General features: G+C 43.7%; 1 protein-coding gene across 1 annotated transcript in view; it reads left to right on the top strand.

Moving 5' to 3' along the window:
• The window catches only part of LOC126094739 (PAX-interacting protein 1-like), a 102853-nt gene that overhangs the window by 49616 nt on the left and 32489 nt on the right, over positions 1–20748 (top strand). The window contains exon 3 of the mRNA XM_049909324.1: positions 15285–15453. Within this exon, the coding sequence (XP_049765281.1) occupies positions 15285–15453 (169 nt within the window). The remainder of the gene's footprint in view (positions 1–15284; positions 15454–20748) is intronic.

Here is a 20748-nt window from a genome sequence, read left to right as displayed (position 1 = left end):
ATCCGCATTTTGAGAATGCATCTTCCATCTGCCAACACTGGAGAACCATAGTCTGCATTACATTTCTTCTATTGTGAACAGAATACATTGCAGTGGAAAATATCAGTGTGCTATTAGAAACAATAGCGTTAGTTGTGTTTGGCATGTACTAAATATTAGATTTTTGTTATTCGGTGAAACAGCCCTTTTTTCACTTGTAAATACAGAACAGTAGTGGTAATTATTTGGTCTCTGTATCTTCTTTATGTTGATTGAGGTTAGGCATATTGTTTACAAAAGTGAAACTACAAATTCCATTTGATTATTGAGTCACCATTCTTTCCAGATAGGTGTAATTACAGGTCATATGATTCCCAAAAATGGCACATATCACAAATATCGTTGTAGTTTGTGGTAGTACTTATCATCAGCCTCCTTCTTCCGATATTCGCGTTACGTATTTTCGATAAAAATAGGCTATATATTTTAACAAGGATGGGTGTAAAATAGTGCTATCAAACAGGAGCTTATTTCGAGATGCTACATCTCACGTGTTTCGTTAAATTTAAGGATAGGAACTAAATTACAATAAAACAAAGCAATTTTCATATCAGACAGTGAGTTGCAGCGGTAATAAGGAACTACCCGTTGGCAGCACATGGTGTATTCGAAAACACAAGAAATTAAGTCATAGATTACTCTGTACTAAACCGAGGGTTAGCACTTTCTTCCGTCGATGCATTGTTGTATGGCGAAAATGCGCTGTAACTTTAAGCGCTAAACTATCGAGATATTCACTCGTAGTCGCTTATAAAAACTGCTGTAAACACAAAACAATATGACTGGATAATTATCCAGAAAATGAACACTTTCCATCCTAACACAACGTAGGTGTGACCTGTCATAAATGGATTAATAGTTTCCATACTTAAATGTGGAGAAATGATGAAGCATTTGTCCTTTTATTGCATCAAGTGGAATAAATTTCTAAAATATACGACGCTCATTTAAAATATTTTCATGTACGCTACCTCATCGAAAGTATGGACATCCGTATGTAAAGCGGAATAGAGCAATAGGCATCAGCACAGGAGGGCCAGCCAGTATAGAAGGAGGCGGTTGGTACTGAGTTGTAAGTAGAGGAGCAGTAACAACTTAACTTGTTAGGCAGGACAGCTCAGTGACTTCGAATGTGGACTAACGTTAGATGTCACCTGAGCAGCAAATCAATCAGGTAAGTTTCAGTTTTATAAAAACACTCATGTCGACTTTTGGTGATATGATTGTGAAGTGGAAATGCGAAGGATCAACTAGAACTAACCAAAAGCAGGCAGGTCTCATTACTGACGTACAGGCGTTATAAAAAAACAGCATGAAATCAGCGGAAGGTGTCACTCCTGAATTTTAAACTGCTACCAGCAATCCAGCTAGGACAATGGCTGTGTCCAGCTAGGACAATGGCTGTGCTTTGAGAGTTGAAAAGGATGGAGTAATATTGTCCAGCAGCTCCTCATAAGCCATACACTTCTGTAGTCAATCTTAAGCGACGCTGCTGGATGGAGGATGACTCTAAACGAATGATTTGCACTTGTGAATCACCCTATATCTTGTGGCAGTGCGTTGGAAGGGCTCCTGTTTGGTTGCTGCTGCTGATGATGAAGATCATTAAGGGTTCGAGGGGACTAAACCTGTAATGTCATCAGTCTCTTGTACACCCCCCCCCCCCTCCCACCCCCTCTCCGGCGGAATCTGTGTACCCTTCGTATCTGGGTCTAGAGTTAATCCTGTGTACATGGGTGAGAGCGTGTTCTATATGTTTGCGTACTTTGGTACCAGCCCGGTATTCATTTAGTGGGATGTGAGAAATCACCTACAAACAACATCCAAGCTGGAGGTTTCACCAGGCCTCGTTGTTAATCCGCGAGGCGGATTGGATTTGGTTTGGATCGCCTTTCCGCGTCCCGGAAACGGCGCATTAGCACACAGGGTTATCCGGGAGGGTTTGGGTTTGGCGAACACCTGTAAAACGTTGCTTGCCATTGTGTGTAGTGACAACAGTGAAGTGCAGAGGAAGTGGTGTTGTGGTATTGGGATGCTTCTCGTAGTTATGGTGTAGACCCCTTCTTGAGCTTAAGAAATTTTAAATACGGAAGGATACGAACACGTTCTATAGACCTGTGTACCACGTACAGTAGAGGGACTGTTCGGAAACGATAATTGTGTCAGCATGACACCCTGTCATAAAGCAGCATGGTTTGTGCACACTAACATTCCTGAAACGGACTGGTCCACCAGAGTCCCGACTTGAACACCTGGAACTCCTTTGTGGTGAGTTAGGTATGGACTTTGTACATCAAGGGGTGGACACACCACACGTTAATGTGTTCTAATACATGACCGTATACTTTTGATCAGATAGTGTACTTCACTTGACATTAGCGAATGTGACGTTAACCACAGAAAAAAGAATTAGAGAGAAGAAGAGGTTTGTGTAGTATCAACAGCTCCGAATACGAGTATATTACTATTGTGCAAAATAAAGTACTTCGGACGGTGCTAACAGCTTCAAATGCCCTACGTTCCACTTCTTTGTAGCTTCGGTAATACAGACAGCATAATGTGTACTACAAAATTAATACTTTCGATAAGAGTGATAGTGTTGCAATGATTATGAAGCCCTGTGCTTTATAAACAAGACGACGTTTCGAGAATATACCATTCTGCCATAAAATGATACTGAGCGTACATTTCCATGATTTTCGGCACATGTAATAACGAAAAACTCTGTTTCAAAAAATAAATTCCATTCAGTGCCTTAAAAGTACACCACAGGGAGTTGAAATCTCCGTAACCTCAATAGTTACAAGACAATTCATCCCTCCAAACGTCATTTGTTACAAAATGTTACTGGATATCTTTCCATTTCGAGTTGGGAGGTGGAACCGCCCGTGACGATAATTGTACATTAAAGATGCACCACTGACCACTTCTCGACAACCAAATGGTATATACGTTTATTGACTCGTTGCGTGTTTCTCTTTTTTTAGCTGTCAGCGACAGTAATCTCTATTGATGTCTTCCTGCACTGGCCAATAATACCAGAACAACGATAATTTAAACACAAAAGCGAATAAAAATTCCAGTACATGAATATATGATCAGCATCCCTTGAATAATTTGGTGACAGCTATTCACCTGTGGTTAAACGCATATTACTGATGCAACATAAAAATTCTATGAACATCGGGAAAAAAAGGAATGAAACCGAGGTTGGGAAATACTTGTTAATCCCGTCAGATTTCAGTTTGATTTTTTAAAGTACAGAACTTAAAACAGACTAGATTTCCCTACAGGTATGTAGAAAATAACCCTTTGAAAACAGATTTGTCTGCGTTCTGTTTCGTCACAGATCTAGCTCCTGAGAGGTATTTGACCTGCAACAGCAGAGAACCTCACTGAAACTGAATGCATCTGAGGCCTTGCAGCTGCGAGACCGATGCAAGGATGTGTGTCCTTTTGAACAATATGCTGGTAAACGCATGTGCTGCACTTACACATAGAAAACGGGGAGCATAAAATTAAGAAAACTTCATTACCGTCGTGTTAACACACTACTCTAACATCTACAGTTTGCAGTGGCATAGTGTCTAAGGACGCTGTACTCTAAACTGTGAATGTACAAGAGATAAACCACTGGCGCTTTCGGCAACACTATGCCTATGAGTCTCTTACGATTCCTGAATTTTTGCTGGAGATTCCAAAGAGTTTCACGGGGTTCAGACCATGGGCAATGAATCAACGTTGATAGTCGCTGCAAACATTCCTTGAGCCAAGTAGTGACAAATTCAGGCCGGTGGCCGCGGTAATTGTCATTTTGGAAATCAGTTTTAAACTTGTTATCTCAAAAGGCGTTTACTGTTATTTACACTGTTTACCAGAACCAAAACAAGTAACGTTACGGTCATGAGACAGCCACATAACTAAAACGCATATAAAACGTGTTGCTCAAAAGCAATTATAACGCTTCATATTTCACAGCTTTTCATATAACAAATTACTATGTCAGGATCGCCTATTACACTATAGATATTCACTTTACCCGGTTTCATCAAATTATTACCACCTTCAGAGATCTTGGCTGTTATATCACAAAATCATAACATATCAGCTTTTTTTTTACGCCTGCATATGTTTTCAACGTATTACTACAAATGTTGCATATAGCACAAGTAAGAGGATACGGAATACGTTGTTGACTGCCCCGCTTCGCCTCTGTCCTTAGTGACCTTCCCCCAACCCCCCATTTCCACCCGACTCCTTTTCCGTACCTCTCTCTGCCCTAAGCTGTATAAAAACAGCACACGGCAATATTTTAGTCTCAGCTTCTATTACCGTGTGACGGCATGATGCATATATTATTGCCAAATTGTATACGATTTTCATGTCGTTCAGTATGCATACAACCAGAGTTTATACATCATGACGAACGTTTTTATGGATTAATTATCAAGCGTAAAAACATAAAAGCTATAAAACTTTACGAGCACCATGTGTAAAAAGTATTCTAGTGGCTTTTTGTATTAGAAATCCATTGCCTTTGAAAGTTTCGTAACTGCTCTCAACCACGCGTTTTTCTCAAGCTTTTGACGACTATTATTGGAGAAACAGTCGTCAAAATTTATATGATTTCTCAACACTATCCAGTAGTTGTTAAACGGCCATTGCGTTTCTTTTTCAGTTGGAAATTATCAAATTTTTTTCATGGTTCAGAATGGAACTACTGAGTTTCCTGGTTTGTGGGAGAGTGCAAACATGGATAGATTCAATGCCATCCTGTGAGTAGCAACAAAGGGCGTGAGGGCGTGTGGGCAGGTAAAACAGGCTGAATGAAATTGTCGGTGGATATAGCTTCAAGGAAACTATTTTGCAGTAAGAATACAGTGAGATGTACATGGATAGAGAGGTTCCACGTGGAGTAAGAGCAGTTTTGTATCAGTTTGGAATGAATTCTGTGGATTGGACGGTGTGGCTCAAATGGCTCTGAGCACTATGGTACTTAACTTCTGAGACCGTCAGTCCCCTAGAACTTAGAACTACTTAAACCTAACTAACCTAAGGACATCACACACATCCATGACTGAGGCAGGATTCGAACCTGCGACCGTAGCGGCCGCGCGGTTCTAGACTGTAGCGCCTAGAACCGCTCGGTCACGCCGGCCGGCTCTGTGGATTGGACTGAGCCAGTAAGGCGTAGTACAAGAGGCAGAAATACTCCGGTTGAAGTAATATGCAGTGAGCGCACTCAAGCAGATCTGGTGAAGAAAGGAACGGATCTAGTATCATAGCAATCGACAGATCGGAGGAAGATTGGCGAATTGTTTTCCGCAAGATCTAAACATACACCGAGCGATAGTCCCAAAAAGCCGTTCTCGGGTTCGAGCTCACAATGGCTAAATGCCAATGGAATAGCTGGACAACCCAAAGGCTACGTTCAGAGTTCGTAACAGTTAGTATGTGGGAGTGACTTCACGGGAGATTTTGCAAGCCGACGGTTACGCGCACACGGCAGAGACCGTCAACAGCAGAGTGTAATCTCACCGAAGAGCAATCCAATACCAAATCTTACACAGCAATATCGTCAACAGTAGATTAGTATGGTGCGTTCCCAACAGCTTTCTCTCTGATGTCTATTGGAGGGCAATTTGTGTTAAAAACTGGAGTGTCTGTCCAGCGCAGTTGGCGTCAGCAGTGGCACGGCCTGCCCCACAAGTGCTGCACGACGTTGATTATATCGGTATATCAGCCAGATCATCGTCGCAGCCAGACGAGAACACAATATCATGGATATTACGGGCTACAGCAGTAACTAGTTAGTGAAAATCTGACCGATGTGGGCAAGTAAGTTATAAGATGTAGAATTCTTATGAGGAAACATTGCAAATAGGACCTCGTGCCTTAAAGAGATAAAAGCACGTTTGCAAGATATCAGTTCCAGTTACTGATTCTGTGTGAAAATCTCGGACATAATTATGACAGCATGCAGTTGCTACCTTCTGAATGTACGCTGATCAGAGATAAAAGCAAGTTTGCAAGATATCAGTTCCAGTTACTGATTCTGTGTGAAAATCTCGGGCATAATTATGACAGCATGCAGTTGCTACCTTCTGAATGTACGCTGATCAGCCAGAACATTGTGACCACGGACCTACTATCGACATAAACCAGCGTCACCTGGCGAAGAATGACTGCTAGTCAGACACATGGACGTTGCATATAATATCAGTGAGCGACTGTCCGAGTGTAGAATTGGGAAGGCGCGAAATCTGTCGTAGTTTGACCGAGGGCATATTGTGATGGGCCGGAGGCTCTTCACGAGCACTTTGAAAACTTCACGACTTGTCGGGCGTTCGAGGAGTGTTGTGGTGAATGTCTTCAACACGTGGCAAAAGCAAGGGGAAACCACGTCCAGACGTCGAAGGGTTGGGCGACCACCCCTCATCACTGATATCGGACGCTGTAGGCTGGGCGGTCTGGTAAAACAGAACAGGAGGCGAACTGTGGCCAAACTAACATCAGCGTTGCATGATATGATGAATACTGACACCCTCTACATCGTACCTAGGGGAGGTCGGGAAGCCGTCGTCTTCCAGTGTAACAGTTCCTTGACACCTGTACTGCAGGACGAAGACAGGCTGACGGCGGTTCCATTGCGCTCTGGGAAACATCCCCGTGGCCATCCATGGCTCCAGTGGAGCTCGTGCAATGCACCATGACGTTCGAGGAGTATCTTACACTGGTTGCAAACCATGTACACCCCTACATGACGATCTCATTTCCCGACGGCAGTGGCATTTTTCAGCAAGATAGCCCGCCACTTCACAAGGCCAGGAGTGTGATGGAGTGGTTCGAGGAACACAATGGTGAGTTCAAATTTATGTGCTGATCCCCAAATTCGCCAGATCTGAACCAGATAGAGAACATCTGCGATGTGATTGAACGTGATGTCAGAGCTCATCGTCCCCCTCCTCGAATTTTACTGGAAGTAGTGAGTTGTGTGTGCAGACGATGGATGGCTCTACTTTACATCAGTGAACATAAACTACGTTAAAAACTTATTTTTTTTATTTTTTAACCTTATGGTACTTAACTGCTGAGGTCATCAGTCCCTAAGCTTACACACTACTTAACCTAAATTATCCTATGGACAAACACACACACCCATGCCCGACGGAGGACTCGAACCTCCGCCGGGACCAGCCACGCAGTACATGACTCCAGCCCCTAGACCGCTCGGCTAATCCCGCGCGGCAAAAACTTATTAAATCTGTTGAATGATGTACAGTTTGTATGATGTGTAGTTACTTCAGTTGCAGCATTCATAGATAAGCGCTCCTGCTCACACGCCTCTGCACGAACCGTTCGCCAGCGACGCTACTCACCCTGCCGTGTCGTGTGTCGGGGTGGTGGGTTGGGGGAGGATGTGGACGCTTCTACTACGCTTATCGAAAACAGGTAGACACGTGAGGGCCCCGTCAGAACAAAACTAAGGACATGGGAGCACAGCTGTCAGTTACAGCTAGTTTCATGATAATTTCTCAGTTGCTCAGGTTTCAAATGGTTCAAATGGCTCTGTGCACTATGGGACTTAACATCTGAGGTCATCAGTCCCCTGATCAGGTTTATTCATTCTGATATTGAGGAGTATATATAGCTGCAGAATATCAATACATACCAATATTGTTAAAATAATATTAAATGCATATGGACGTGAGGTTGATACATTACATACTCAAATTACTTATCTATTTTTCGAGTAGAATAAATGGTTCAAATGGCTCTGAGCACTATGGGACTCAACTGCTGAGGTCATTAGTCCCCTAGAACTTAGAACTAGTTCAACCTAACTAACCTAAGGACATCACAAACATCCATGCCCGAGGCAGGATTCGAACCTGCGACCGTAGCGGTCTTGCGGCTCCAGACTGCAGCGCCTTTAACCGCACGGCCACTTCGGCCGGCACGCGTAGAATAACATGAGTTCTCAAACAAGGTTTCAAAACATGTTTCATAGACGTGCCTATCTGTCCCCTCCTCTTCCTTTGTCGTAAATATCCCAAAGAGGACGGCTCTGGCTGTCGCTTCATTCTACGTGCTTCGCGCTCGGGCGTTAGGTGGGTGCAGTGGGGTGGAGTGAGAGACAATCAGAGGACGTGAAGTTTAATAACTGTGCATTCAGAAGGTCATAACTTCTCACAGTCAGAATTATGGCCAAAATTTTCGTGTTGGTCGATTTCTGGGGCTGATATCTTCCAAGTGTGAGGTCATGTTTGTGACGTTACCTTATTAGGAGGTATACAAATGGAATAATCTGCTGTACAAACATGTAATAACAGAGGAATTCAGCTACAACCTTTACTCAACATAACTGATTAGAGCACTTTTTCGCTCTTTTGTTTTGCAGTGAGATGAGGTTGAACTTCTGCTCTTGGCTAAAGAAACAACAAGCAGGAAACGTTCGTCTCCTAAGAGCCCCGCCTTTGCCGGGATGGACCTCACGTGCAGTTTCTGCGGGCGCTCTAAACAATGGAGCACGTACAGCAGCTGGCTGGGCGGCGCCTTTGTTCCCACGCCGCGCTCACACTCACCCACACACACACCCACACAGCCGACCTGCCAGTCGCCGCCGGAGACAGTGCCACTCCGACCTCTCACCCCACCCCGCCTCCCAACCGTGGCCTATCACGGCCGCCTTCAGAAAACCTTTTATAGGAAATTGAATTCCCCCCCTGCAGGAGCCGGCCTTCGCAACCCAAGTGCTTCAGAACTCACTTGGAAATAATTATTCACGAGGAAAGCGCGTGTTTCTGCAGTATCTGCTTGTTGACGTTTATTACGTTCAGCGACGCACTCTATTGGATTCACATAAAGGGTAGGGACAGGCGGGCAATTCTCCGATTGAGCAAGCAAAGCTTCTCTACAATTCCGGTGTTAAAAGGCGCAGTGGTTCTTTTACTCGTGACGTAAAAGACGGAAATTTCGGGAGACATGTTGGCCTCGATACAAAACAGTTTGTGAAAACAGCGCGAAGGGGAACACTGAAACATGTACTGAACTTTGTTTTTCTGTTTCGATTTGATAATTTTAAATGTCGATAAGCGAAGGTCGTAACCATGTAGCGAAGCGATATTTACGCATTGTGATCTATAATGTGTAAAGCCATGTGATGTTGAAAGCAAATCGTAAAGTGAATTTCTTAACGATGATAAGAGCGTGTTAGGAGGTATCCGATTTTATGAGCCGATTTGTTGCTACGGATGACTCGTGGATTCGCCATTTCAAGCGAGAGTAGCAGCGGATGGAAGCTCTAGGAACAACATCAAGGAAGACGGCATCGATATCGTCTACTAGAAAGCCTACAGGCAGAGTTTTTTTAGTTTCGAAAGCTTTTATTGTTACTGAGTACAGTCGAATTAGTAAAAGAACAACTGTGGAACACTGTAAAAATTTTGTGACCCAGCTGCAATTAGAAATGTTTAATGTAAGGCCTGAATTGAAGAAGAAAAAATATCTTGCACCTAGAAATCGTTCGACTAAGAGAATTTAGCTAAAACGCCCATGGTTCGAATAATCTTTACTTTACCCTCAACTGACGGAAATCAGTACCTCCAAATACATACATAAACAGAATGTTTCTAATTAGACAGCCTCTGGATCTTCCACATGTAGTGTGTCCGCGTTAAACAAATAAAGATATAAAATGTAAGAGTTTGATAAATAACTGATATATTTGTTGACTATGTTTCTACAGGTATTCTGACTGAAAATTCTTTTTTAAACAGCTAGTACACCTCGATACGCGCACCAATAGTGAGGTGACAGACATCTAATCTGTATTCCATTTCCCTGTAAGAGTTTTACGGTTTCCAGGCGTAGCATTTGCGACAGCTGCACGAATCCAATGGTGCTGACGTGGTAGATCATGAACTGGTGTCTGGTATATTTGGTTCTCGATAAACCCGCCACAGGAAAAAAGTGGTGTAACGACTGGGCTTCCAGGGGGCCTAGCAATCGATGGAGTACCGCTCCCAGTCCAGTAACCTGGGAATTTTCGAACGAGGTAATTGTAATTGCCTACTTGGTTGTCTGACTGGTTTATGAGGGCTCCGCTGGAATAACGTATAAATTAATTCAGCAGTAGCTTCTGGACCTGTGTGCTTGGAATAACGGCTCGATGTCGAAAGCAAACTCCCACTTTCCCGAAGCCGCTTGTCCCGTTTCTTGATTGTTAGGGAAGTGGCAACATCGTCAGTTGACCGCAGTCCATACTGACGCCGAAAACGAGGTTGTAACAGTGAAACAGACTTTCAGACTTTAACTCCGAGAGAGAACGCATACGCAACAGCTTCTTCTGTGTAGCCTAAATGGTTACTGATCCACGTTTACGTGAAAAAAGCAGTAACGCACATAGGCAGGTGGTGACAACTGCCGCCAGTAAACACAGAGAACATTTTGAGTTACCGTACTTGTAGAAGCAAACGTCCTATAAATATCTCAGTTAGGTCTCAAATTATTACATTTTCTATTATCATTTGTTTAATCTGGATACACCGTCTTTTAAGGCTGTGTTTCAGCATTTGGCTCTGCCTGCCCTACTACATACAATGAGCGATTATGTGCCGCACCCGATGTGTGACTGACTTAGATGGAAGTCTTCTGCAAGATCTTCCCTTAGCTAGTGATTTTCATTTTCAATATAAGAAAATGATTTCTTTCTCAGAGTTATAATATTAGACAAATGCTGAGTCACGAATATAAGAAGTTTGCATACCGCCACAATTCGCCCAGAGAAGACGTATAACGTCCGTAAAGGAGACAGGCTATATATCATCTAGCTCCAAGTAAATCTGTTCATGATTCTCAGCTGATCACGCTCATCCCCGAATTCGGTATTTTACATTTAAGGTTTTCACACGTGAGTATCTCTACATTCGTCCCTCAGGTGATACCTGCCTTTTTTTTATAATAATCAGAACAGGAAGCTGACGTACAGCCTCCCATTTAACTGCGACAGTCAAATAATGTTTTTCATTACTTCCTAGAATAATTCCCTTACATAGTAGGACGAATTATTGGGAAATTCCTTACGGAAAACTTTTGATAAGAAATTTTATGTATATAGCTATATTGGTCTTGTGCTCTAGTATGCAACCATTTAGGGAATGCATATGGAAAGATGTACTGAACACGTTTATGTTTATCATGTAATATTAATTCTTCCTATGAGTTAAATGTTTGGAGATATTTGTGAATTGGGCATTCTACATCTACGTCAGTACTCCGCAAACCACCTGCCGGTGAGTGGCGGATGGTACTTCTGGTGCCTTTTCCCTCCTCCACTCGCGAATGTCGCATGGAAAGAATGATTGACGGTAAGCCTCTGCATTAGCTCTAATTTCTCAAAATTTCTCCTCGTGGTCGTTTCGCGAGATGTAAGTGCGAGGAAGTAATATGTTGTCCAGCTCTCCCCGGAAAGCAGTCTCTCGAAATGTCGGTAGTAAACCTCTGCGTGATGCACAACGCCTCTCGTGTAGCGTCTGGTACTGGGGTTTGTAGACCATCTCCGTAACGCTCCGACTGTATGATCCCCGTACGAAACGCGCCGCTCTTAGTTGGATCGAATCCACCCCTTCTATCAGTCCTACCTGGTGAAGGTCACAGTTTGATGAACAGTACTCAAGAATCGGTTGAACAAGCGCCTTGTAAGCCTCTTCTTTCGTGGATGACTTACATTTCCTTAAGGTTCTTCCTACCCATCTGAGTCTGGCGTCTGCATTTCGTACTACTTGTTTTATTTGGTTGTTCCACTTTAGGTCGCTCTCGATAGCTACTGCTAGAAATTTTACAGTAGATATCGTTTCCAGCAGTTTGTCATCCAGAGTGTAATTAACGGATTTCTTTTCTTATCTGTGTGCAACATGTTACATTTATTTACGTTCGGCTTCAAATGCCAGAGCCTGCACCGTTCGTCAATACCCCGTACGTCGTTTGTGTCCCGACACCAGTCATGTGCTAAAAACGCACCGAGTGACTCTGGAAAATTGTTATTAAAATCCTATAACGTAAAACATACACAGTCAATATGAATACAGCATTGCACGGGCTAAGGTACTCATCGCATACAATTTGTAGCTATAATGGACTATTCCGACTGTTGCGAGTGATTCAGATTCCAACGTGTACACTGTAATTCTCTAAAAGACCTTTACAATGAAGTAGTGTTGTACCTTTTATGAAATCAAAATTCTTTCCTTGTTCCCGTCCCTGCCTAAATAACTCAATTTCTTCATAGACCACCATGTCGAAGGGACGTTAAACATGATAAATGAAGTTACTATGCGTTTTTCGTCCTTTTACCAATCTACCGAATGGGGGACAGTGAGCGAGAGGGGGGTGAAGCACGAGAATCAGGGTCGAAATCCCTGTGCCATCACTTTTATTTGTGTTTTAAATGCTTCCATCACATCTCCTCTCGCTGATGTCGGTATCGGTTTTTAAGCTAACACTGTTGCTTCCTTTTCCATACTTCGACTCAGTTCACCGCATACAATGACGTCGTCGACTGTAATTTCCTGGAAGGAATTGATACATTCATCAATGCATCATTGGTTAACAACTGTGTGGGGTCACGAATTATCCTGTTGGAATATGCCATTTGGTGTCGTGGGCATCAAGGATGTGAAACAGCGTTTACCATTCTTGTCAGAGACAGGAGAACACTCAGCCTCCCTACAGCAGTCACCAAATCAGTCGTGACGTCATATCAAACAACCCCGAAACATGATTCAAGGAGATGTAAAGATATGAGTTTCGAAAACAACTACTTTGTGTGGTCGATTTGGCCGTCACAAACTGAGGTGAGTTTCATCGCTGAACGCCACAGAATACTTTGGCTTTACAACATGCAAGCTTCTGTTGTCTGTCGTATGGTGTCAGCAGTAAACCTAGGCGTTAGAAGTCTGCTTCCATCAGTTAGTCGTGGCATTCGGCCTGCAAGTTCTGTCTGGATTCCTATTGTAACCACCCATCCATTAGTCAGAGTCAGTCGAACAATCCTAAGATCTCGCTGTGTAGCGTTCCTAGAAGGACTTGCGCCTACTCTTTCTTGCCGCACTTTTGTAATAAGCCCGTCTCGTCACTACTCGTTCTGCTATAATTGCACTACAGCCAACTCTGTGTGCCACTTGTCAGTTAAAGTTCTCCAGTGTTCCTCATGCCAATGATTTGAGCTTTCTGAGCGTCTAAGAAATCACAATAAAGCTACACGTACTTGTCCTCTTAATATATTGTGATCGCTTCTTGAAGAGTTCCAGTAATATTACACTCACCCAACAGCCGTCAGGTACTCACGCCAGTCATCAACTGCAGCAATGTTTTTTCTATTTTTAATCTGTAGTGAAAATAAATTCACTGGAGAATGGAAGTTCAACCTAAATATGCCACAGTCGTGGAAATATCGGAGTTTTAGTCTGTTACCAGTCGCTCAAGGTGTCCCTGGTGTTACAGATTCAATGTCTGTCGGCGTAAAAGGTTATTCATAAGTACATCAGGCGTCTCAGGAAACGACAGCTTGAAAATTGTAGTATATACAGAAAAATTCGACAAAACAATAGATAGAGCATCGCTCTTTCTTAACTCACATAAGAAACTCTCAATATGAGCACTGTTGTGGCCTGGCGAATGTCACCTGTGTGCGACTCATTAAGTCGCCCCTGTTGCTGTCCAGGAAGGCGCAGCCCACTTTACAACTCTGTTATTGGATTGCCTGTCTACATGGGCGAGATGTAGTTCTGATGATTTGCCTAGAGGTACTGACACGCCTACCCTCTACTTCATGGTGCATATTACCAACCAAAACTTGGAGAGATGCTCAACCCACTGATGTATGTCATTATTCTGCACGTCTTGTAGTTTTCACAAAGTCGTCCTCTGAAACCGTGAAGGTACTCAAGAACAATCTTGTATTTTCCAGACCGAACATCATCTCTGAGCAACGTCACCACGAAAGAATTATCCGAATGTAATGGAAATCGGAAAATCAGTAAATCTGATATACAACTACAGACAAAGAGATGCTTGCAATTTCAGAATAACTTGATGATATATTGAAGAGAAAGAGCTTCACCAACTGAACAAGTCAATAAAGCGTTCGTCCACTTCTGCCCGTTATGCAACCTGTTATTCGGCTTGACATTGGTTACTAGAGTTGTTCTGTCCAATTGGAGCGTTAGATCGTCGAATTCTGAGCTGGTTGGAGGGCTCTGCCCGCTTTGCCCCACAGGTTCTCAATTGAGGAGAGATCCGGCGACCTTGCTGACCAAAGTACGGTTTGGCAAACAGGAGGACAAATAGTAGGAACTCTCGCCCTATGCGCACGGGCATTACTTTGCTGAAATATGAGCCAAGGATGGCTTGCCATAAAGGGCAATAAAACGGACCGTAGAATATCGTGGACGTACCGCTATGCAGTAAGGGTGCCGCGGATGGGAACCAAAGGAGAGCTGCTATGAAAATAAATTCTACCCCAACGATCATCATGGGAGACAGTCAGTTTGGGCATCCCACAGCTGTCCTGAGTGTCTCCAGATAGGTTTTCGCTGGGCATCAGCGTTCCATTCCAAACGGGGCTAAGCACTCAAGACAATTCTAGTCAAGTGAATGAGATTCTATGCCGAAAACGTGTCTGGAGACTCCTCAGAAGGCGCTGGAAAACCAACCTGACTGGCGCCCGCCACACGCCCTACAAGTTCTGAGGTGTCATTCCTTTTCTTAGCAGTACCTGTTTGGTGTTCATCTGCGACACCCCACAACGGTAATTCGACAATATTCTACGCCCCATTTTGTTACCCTTCATGGCAATCCATCCTGGGCTTATATTTCAGCAAAACAATGCCAGCCCGCACATGTCAAGAGTTTCTACTGCTTGCCTTCGTGCTTGCCAAACCCTGCCTCGACCAGCAAGGTCACCGGATCTCTCGCCAGTGGAGAACATTTGGAGCATTATGGACAGGGCCTTCCAACCAGCCCGTGATACTGACGATCTAACGCGCCTATTGAACAGAATTTGGTACAGTATCAGTCTTAGAGAGCACGTGCAGAGCGTGGTGCTTGAAATCAGCTGACTGGTGCTCGATGAGTGAGATACGGGTTACCTCCGAAGACTTCCTCGGGCTGTCAGGCGATGGTCGTCGGTTGGTCGTTTGTGCGCCAGCGCCCTGGTTGTCGCCGCTGAACGCGCTGTGTTTCAGACGCGGCGGTAGCAGCAGCGGCGGCGGCAGCGGCAGCGGCGGCGGCCCCCTCCAGCAAGTTCCCGGCCAGCTCCACCATGTCGCTAGACTTCAGCGACCTGCGGCGGCGGCCCAGCGTCTCTCGCCTCGACGGATCGCTAGACTCCTCGCCTGATCGTCGCCTCAATAGGTAAGTACTGCTCTTCACTCCGAGAGCCAGCGGCGATAACACCCAAACGCCACCTCCACCCCACCACCAACCCCCCGCCACACCTACCCACAAACCCACACAAATACACACACACACACACACACACACACACACACACATTGTTGTTATTGCTGTGGTCTCCTGTCCGAAGACTGATCTAATGCAGCATTCCACGCTAGTCTATCCTGAGCAAGTCTCCTCTTCATAACTATTACAATTTGCATCCATTTGAACCTGCTTACTATAGTCAAACTTTGCTCCCGCTTGCTCTCCCTCTTCAATTTTTAATCCCAACACTTCCCTCCAGTACGAATTTGTCCATTCCTCGACGCCTTAAAACGTGTCCTATCAATTAATCAATCAAGTTATTGTAATAAATCTCTTTTCTTTCCAGTACGATTCTTATCTGATCTACCTATGTAATCAGCAGCCACTTCTGTACCATTACATTTCAGAACCATCTCTTCTTATCTGAACTGTTTAGCTGAAATGCATGTCGTCTACATTTCATTTCCGTAAAAGACTATACTCTGTACCTGTAACAGCAGAGTAGACTTTTCCCACATTTAAATTTACACGGTCCAGTCGCGTTAATGTGACCACCGCCTATGTTCGACGTCAACTTGCAATAACTACTCACAGACGGCACGGGTCAGCACTGACAGTGTACGGTACATAAAGCGTCTACAGGGCGTCATCCGGAGGGCGGAGAAAGGTGCGGTAAACGGTGCATTCGTTGTCGTAATGAGGAAATTGAGCGATTCATCTGACACCCGAAACGGCGTGATCATTCGTTTTCGGGTCAAGTGTTTAAGAACTTCCGAAACGGGTAAGTTTGTAAACCGTTTGTTTGCAGCCATGGTTAATACCTACCTTGCATCAGAAAATGGCACTATTCACAACTGTCGCAGTGGTAACTGCGACCATAGATGAGTGCTTAAGGACAGCTGCAGTGTAGTCACTGCCCCGCTGACAAACAGAAATTATGCGAAATGAAAGCAGCTGTCAGAAGGACAATGAGAGACTCTTTTAACGAATTTGAAAGCAATATTTCATCTGCAGATTCTAAAAATAGCCCCAAAATATTATGGTCGTACATAAAAATAATTCAATACCTTCTCTTACTGACAGTACGGGTAATGTAACTGACGATGATAAACAGAAGGCCGAAATTCTAAACCTAGCTTTCAAAAACACGTTTACGTTAGAGGACTGCAGCACCATTCCTCCTTTCAATTATCGAACAAACGAAAGGATAGCTGACATAGTGTTTAGTGTATCTGGGACTGTAAAACAGTTAAGATCCTTAGAAGCCAGAAAGGCATCTGGCCCAGACGGTATCCCCGTAAGATTTTATGTTGACTATGCTACAAATATAGCACCACTCTTATCCGTCATCTATCAGAGATCATTGGAACGGCGGAAAGTTCCACGGGATCGGAAGAAGGCCCAGGTCATAGAAATCTATAAAAAGGGTAGAAAATCGGATGCACATAATTATCGGCCAATTTCACTGACATCGATTTATTGTAGAATCATGGAACATATTTTGTGTTCAGACATAATGATCTTTCTAGACTCTGAAAAGCTCATCTGCAGAAACCAGCGCGGTTTTAGGAAACAGCGTTAATGCGAGACACAGCTGGCCCTCTTTGTGCATGGTATACAACAGGCTCTAGATACCGGCTCCCAGGTTGATGCCATATTTCTCGACTATCGAAAGGCGTTCGACTCAGTTCCACACTGTCGCTTGTTACAAAAAGTGCGCACTTATGGTCTATCCAGTGACACCTGTGGTTGTATAGAAAATTTTCTAACAGACTGGGAGCAGTATGTCGTCCTGAACGGGGTAGCTTCAACAGAAACAAGAGTAACTTCAGGTGTGCCCCAGAGCAGCGTAATAGGTCCTCTGCTTTTTACGATTTACGTAAACGATTTGGTTGATGGTATTGACACCGGCCTTAGACTGTTTGGCGATGATGCTGTAGTCCACAGGAATATAGTGTCACACGAAAGTTGTGAACAAATCAATGAGGATTTGTAGAAAATAAATGTGTGGTGCAGTGACTGGCAGTTATCTCTCTATATTAGTAAGTGTAACCTACTGCGTATAACAAGGCGAAAATCGCCATTAATGTATGAGTACTAAATAAATGATCAGTCTTTGGAAACGGTAACATCAGTCAAGTATCTGGGTGTGACTATTCGAAATGATCTCAAATGGAATGATCAGATTACACAAGTAACGGTTAAGGCGAACTCTAGATTGCGGTTTATTGGTAGAATCCTGAAGCGATGCAGCTCTTCAACAAAGGAAATTGCTTACAATACGGTAGTCGTCCAGTCTTAGAGTACTGTTCGTCTTCATGGGACCTTTACCAGTTGGGTCTGATTCATGAGATTGAGAAGGTCCAAAGAAGAGCGGCAAGATTCGTGACTGGTACATTTAGCAATCGCGAGAGCGTTACAGATCTCATAGAAAGTTTGAAGTGGGACACACTTGCAGATAGACGACGCGCTAAACAGAAGGGGCTGCTCACTATGTTCCGAAATCCAATCTTCACCGAGGATGTAGAGCATATATTATTACCACCAACTTTCAAATTGCGCAATTATCACCATTCAAAGATAAGGGAAATAAGAGCTCGTACTGAGGCGTTCAGACAATCGTTTTTCCCTCGCGTGATCCCCGAGTGAAACACAGGGGGGGGGGGATATGACTTTGGCGCGAATTGTGCCCTCCGCCACACACCGCTTGGTGACTAGCGGAGTATATATGTAGATGTAAATGAGTACGGGCAAATAGACATGCAGCTGTTGAGCATCTGACAGTCCAGATGCCCCTAGGGGCTACCAACAGTATCTCCTCAACCACCGTTCCGTGAAAGTTGCTGCATACGGACCTCCACAGCAGGTACCTGGTTCACGCACCTTTGCTAACTGCTGTTCATCGGCAACGTGGGCTGAAAGCTGCAGGCCATTACCGCAGCTAAACGTACACTGAGTGGCCTTTGCAGATTAATCACGTTTTATACTCTTTCTGTCACGTCGGACACGTGAAACGTCTGAAATCAAACGCCGTGCTACATCCGTTGAAGGTTCCTGGCCGCAGGAGAGCGCGTTATGACCTGGCTAATGTTTTCGTGGCATTCCCTGGGTGATCTCGTCATTCTGGAAGGCGTAATGGACCACCGCCAGAATGCATCTATCATTGGGGATCCACATGCAGTTTATTTTTCCTCAGCACCATGGCATCTACCAGTAGAACAACGACACGGTCGTTTTTGGAGCGTCAACTGCGACCAGCTTTGCGAAAGAAGCGGCGACACTTTCTGCGCAACCCACCCATCATTTTGAACTACAATGCGCGGGCGCATGCAGCGCAAGCTATGGTTCGATGCGACTGGGAGGTACTGTATCATCCACCATACTCCCCAGAATTGAGTCCGTGTGACTTTGATTTGATTCCGAAGATGAAGGAACCACTTCGTGGCATTCGCTTCAGAACTGTACCAGAGATTTGACAGCGCAGTAGACCACTACATTCGCACCATCAACAGAACAGGCTCTGCTAAAGGTATACTACGCCTTCCACATCGCCGGCAGAGGTTTCTACACAACGCTGGTGATTACTTTGAAGGACAGGAACAGGTGCAAACATGTATCGGTTGTGAATAAATAGTTGCCACTATTTAACTTCCAACCCTCGTATTATATTAAGCTATCCGTGTCTGTGTAACACATTTTAATATATTTTGCCTCACATTTCATCAACCCATTCAACAAGAAGCGTTATAGAAATATCTAAAATAGTCATTCGTAGAGCTTTGTATTACAGAAACTATGTCACGTCTACTTAAACTGGTAGCAATCAGATTTGGTCTGCCCATTAGAGCAGCATCTCCTTATCCAGTGTCCCAACATGTTACTAGCTCTAATCACTTTTGCACATTTTTCATTATTTTGCCACAAATTTTGTTATTCATATGTTTGAAACAGTCTTACGAAATCGTTTTATTTTTGTTTACACTTTTATCTTTTGCATTCATACGTTACTCGTCATAAATATTGTTTTATGATTTCGTTCATGGAGCTTGATGGAATCATAATATTCAGCGAATTTTGCTTATATGAGGTTATTGTCCACGCACTGCTTTAAATTCCTATAGCGACCTACATGATGTTTTATTATATAATATTCAAATCAGCTTTTTGTAATTCCTTTCTGGTTGATGTTAGGCGTTGGTACCATTTACTCTTGTCGTAATGGTAGATCAGAGTAAAGTTCATATACGTTTATGGATACTGAAAGTCTACTTCTAAAATATAACCTACGTCTGAATCATCTAATACGCCCGTATACGTTTATGGATACTGAAAGTCTACTTCTAAAATGTAACCTACGTCTGAATCATCTAATACGCCCGTATAACGAAACTATCTAGCATTCCTGCAGAGAGCCACGTAAAATCCAACAAAGGTAGGTGCTGCATCATTGCCCAGTTATAGAGGCTGTTAACATAGAGGTATGTAATACCAGATTCTGGGTTTTCATCTGAGCTCTTGATGTTCATACAAGTGGCTCTCCTTTCTCCAAAGGTCTCTCTAATTTTCCTGTAGGCAGTATCTATCTTGCCCCTAGTGAGGTAAGCCTCTACATCGTTACATTTGTCCTCTAGCAATCCCAGTTTAGCCATTTTGCACTTCCTGTCGATCTCATTTTTGAGACGTTTGTATTCCTTTTTGCCTGCTTCACTTACTGCATTTTTATATTTTCTCCTTTCATCAATTATATTCAATATTTCTTCTGTTACCCAAGGATTTCTACTAGCCCTCGTCTTTTTACCTACTTCATTCTCTTCTGCCTTCACTACTTCATCCCTCAGAGCTACCCACTCTTCTTCTACTGTATTTCTTTCCCCCATTCCTGTCAATTGTTCCCTTACGCTCTCCCTGAAACTCTGTACAACGTCTGGTTTAGTCAGTTTATCCAGGTCCCATCTCCTTAAATTCCCACCTATCATGATACTTGTCCAATTACATACCACATGTCCTGTGGATACACATTATGTGTCTTTAATGCAGTGACTTCCATTTCCTTCTGCATCTCGTGCTGTTCGTCCTGGTGATTCGTCCGCCTTTTACAGGTAGTTGCACACCCTAAGAGCAAGAGAGTGCCTTGAATATCTGTTCAGTCCTCCGCCCTCTTTCCTAAGGTAGTTGGCAGAACGGGGGCATCTTCTTATGCCAGAAGTCGTCAACCACCATTGCTGA

This window comes from Schistocerca cancellata, chromosome 1, assembly GCF_023864275.1.
Source record: "Schistocerca cancellata isolate TAMUIC-IGC-003103 chromosome 1, iqSchCanc2.1, whole genome shotgun sequence".
Lineage (NCBI taxonomy): Eukaryota > Metazoa > Arthropoda > Insecta > Orthoptera > Acrididae > Schistocerca > Schistocerca cancellata.
The sequence above is the reverse complement of the archived record's forward strand: the minus strand, read 5'-3'. Positions and strand labels throughout refer to the sequence as shown.